The sequence below is a fragment of the Apis mellifera genome, unplaced genomic scaffold (assembly GCF_003254395.2).
Source record: "Apis mellifera strain DH4 unplaced genomic scaffold, Amel_HAv3.1 GroupUN_248, whole genome shotgun sequence".
Lineage (NCBI taxonomy): Eukaryota > Metazoa > Arthropoda > Insecta > Hymenoptera > Apidae > Apis > Apis mellifera.
Window position 1 is genome coordinate 296199 of NW_020555859.1, and position 3509 is coordinate 299707.

The 3509-nt window shown below is 15.0% G+C and overlaps 1 protein-coding gene across 1 annotated transcript; it reads left to right on the plus strand.

The window, feature by feature from the left end:
* The first annotated feature begins 653 nt into the window (after window positions 1-653).
* LOC727142 (uncharacterized protein C9orf85 homolog) lies at window positions 654-1467 on the plus strand. Its single transcript, XM_001122855.5, has 2 exons — window positions 654-1180; window positions 1274-1467. Exons 1-2 carry the CDS (start codon window positions 754-756, stop codon window positions 1465-1467), a joined length of 621 nt encoding a protein of 206 aa, XP_001122855.3. The 5' UTR covers window positions 654-753.
* The last annotated feature ends 2042 nt before the right edge of the window (window positions 1468-3509 follow it).

Below are 3509 nucleotides of genomic sequence, written 5' to 3' on the forward strand. Positions count from 1 at the left end.
AGATAAAAGATAAATAGAGTTTGACAACACGTCATAACGATATGATGAAGATAAAGCTATTTCACTCTTATGATTTTAATTTCTAACACAAACTTATAATTTAATAATAATAATAATTTTTAAAAATAATTTTTTAATTATATATATAAACTTGCTTTATAATTGCAATTTTGTAATAAAGATTTTTTTTAACCAATAGCAATTCTAGTAATTTTTAATTAAAAAATATTCTAGTAATTTTTTAGCAAAACATATATAATATATTTTATAATATTAATAATTATAATTTATCGTTTCATTATATTTAATTAAATTGTGTCATATTTTTTATTATTCATTATTATAATAAATATTAGTACATTTTATGTAATTCATTTCTAATGAATCTTAAATTGTATCTGATTATATCATGAATATAAAGAGATGATGAGAACAGACATTTTACTGTACATATAAAAATATACTTATTATTAAATGACGTCAAACCATTTTAAGGTTATATTTATCAATAGTATAACAAAGTGTTAAAATAAAAAAAATATATTAATGTAGTTTATATGAGTTGTACATATATCTAAAAATTATATATATTAATAAATATATTAAAATTATAATGACTTATGAATTGCATTATACATTAAAATATTTTAATATTATAATATCATTATTTAAAATATCATTATAAAAAAAAGTAATGTAAAAAGTAATAGTAATATATTTTATAAATTGAAAGTTATTTAAACGAATAAAAATATGAGTACGCAAAAAGGAAATTCCAATCGATCAAGACCACAAAAATATCAAAACCAAATTGCTTTTAAAAATGATTTACATGACAAATCAAATAAAACAAAATGTATTAATAGTATTCAAGTTACAAATGTTTGTGAAAGATGTAAAAAGATAATTGAGTGGAAAATTAAATATAAAAAATATAAACCATTAAAAACAGCTGCAAAGTGTATCAAATGTGAACAGAAAACAATAAAACATGCTTATCATAATATATGTTTAACTTGTGCTGCACAATATAATGTATGTCCAAAATGTGGTAATGAAGATAATATTGTTAAAGAAGAATTTAATAAAACAGAAATTATAAAATTAGATACACAATTACAAAACTTATTAAAAAGACTACCTGAACGAAAACGAAGAACATTCATGCGCTATATAAATTGTAATGATGTTTTAATTATAATATAATATTGTACTTATATATATTATATATATATCATATATTACATATTTGTATTATTGATATTATTTTCAGCTATAAATAAAGAAGACAAATCTAACAATACAATAAAAAATGAAGAAGAAGATATAAATAAAGAAAAAGAGAAAAAAAATACAAATAATTGTATATCTAAAGAAGATTTATTATTAAAATTAAAATCTTTGATAATTAAAGAAGATAATGATGACTTTGACATTAATAATAAATTTGATTCAGATTCAGAATGATTTATGTAAAAAATATTTTATGTAAATCATTAATATAATTATTTTTAATAAATTATTGCAATTGCATTGATAATTTTTTAATATAATTGTATATTTAGTAAATTACTTAATTTTATTTTCATATAATTTTAAAATTCCAAAAAATAAAAATACATTTTATAATTAATAAATAATGTAAATTTTATATATTTTATATAATATACGTAATACATAGATATATAAAATATAATATATAATTATGCTTATAATATATATATATATATATATACATATATATATATATAAAATACTCACATAGTTTTCACAAAATATTATTATTATAAAAAATATGTGTTTATAAAAGTTATCTGGTTTAAAGAAATACAATATATGATATTAATAGTTTTATTATAGATAAATATATAAGGATTACATATTGATTACATGATTAAGTGATATGACTATTTCACACTATTGTCTTATCTTTATTTCAATGCTTATCAAAAATAAATCTTAATATTTCTGATTAATTTTTGCATTTATTTTGATTTCTCAAAATCGATGTTTCAAAGGCATATCTTATAAATAACAAAAAAATGTATATATAATAAAATGCAATACACATTGTCACAAACTAATTCACAAATATTAAATTCAATGCTATAATACTAAAAATTTTTTGTAAATAACTCAAAAATTAAAGTTGACTGCCAATTATGTATATATATAAAAAATTATTCAAAATAATGGGTTTAATAACATATTAAAATTAAGTTTAATTTGAGTTATTAAATTAAATTACTTATTAATTCTCTCATTCAAGAAAAAAATATTATGTCAAGGATTTCATTACAATTCATTGATACTTTATTGATATTAGCAACATACATTTTTGTAATAATATTTGTATTATTATTAAATGTATTTTAAAGATATTAGTTTAGCACAAATAATGATTTTTAAATGTATATCTCTAAATATATATCAGAATTTTTTCAAATTTTAAAAAGATTAATATTTGTTTATATATCATAAGTATATAATCAAATTTACATGATGCAGCAGATTGATGTCCATATGTATCATTAAAATAGAGCATAATTATTTAAAAGTATAATTATTTTAAATTATTTAAAAATATTTAAAAGTATAAATAGTATTATATTATTGAATTTATCTTGGCATCAATTATCTTTAATTACGATGAAATCAAAATATATTATATATATTATATATAAAATAAAAGTACATTATTTAAAAAAAATTAAGATGATTTTTTTCTAAAAAACAATTTTGAGAATTTTAAATATTTATAGTTTTTAATTGATTCAAAACAGATCAACTTTTATTTAAAATATTTTTTTATTACATTACTGAAAATGCTTTAAAAGTTATTATATTTGCTGAAATAAATATGATTTCATAATGAATATTATATGAATATTTATTTTGTTAAAAAATGATTTATTACATAACAATATATATGTTTATTAAAACATTTTAAAATATATAAAAAATACATAACACTATTTAAATAAATATTTAATTGTTTTTTTTTTTATTTTTTTATTAGTGATTGTCATATGTAATTATAAATATTAAATATGAAATATAAAAATGTATTTTAAAAATTTTGTTAAATTAATAATATCTTAAAAAATAGAATAAATAATGAACAAAAAAAAATTAAATTACAAAAAAATACAGATATATATCATATCTATCTATATTTATATATGTTATATAAGTTCGTGGATTTAAGCAAATATTTATATATTTATTATATATATTTATTATATATTTTTTTTTTATTATATATTTTCGACACAATTTTTCCATAAAAAAAAATTTACTACTAAAAATGTAAAAAAAAGTTTTAATAATGTAATATAAATTATAACAAATAATAAATGATGATAATAAAATAATTATTTTTTATATAAATTTGTTTATATCTTGTATTGTTTATGTGTATATATAGTTATTTTTTTATTATTTATTATTTTTTATGTTTATAATTTAATAAAATTTAAAAATTTTTTAAAATTTGATAAAATATTTGA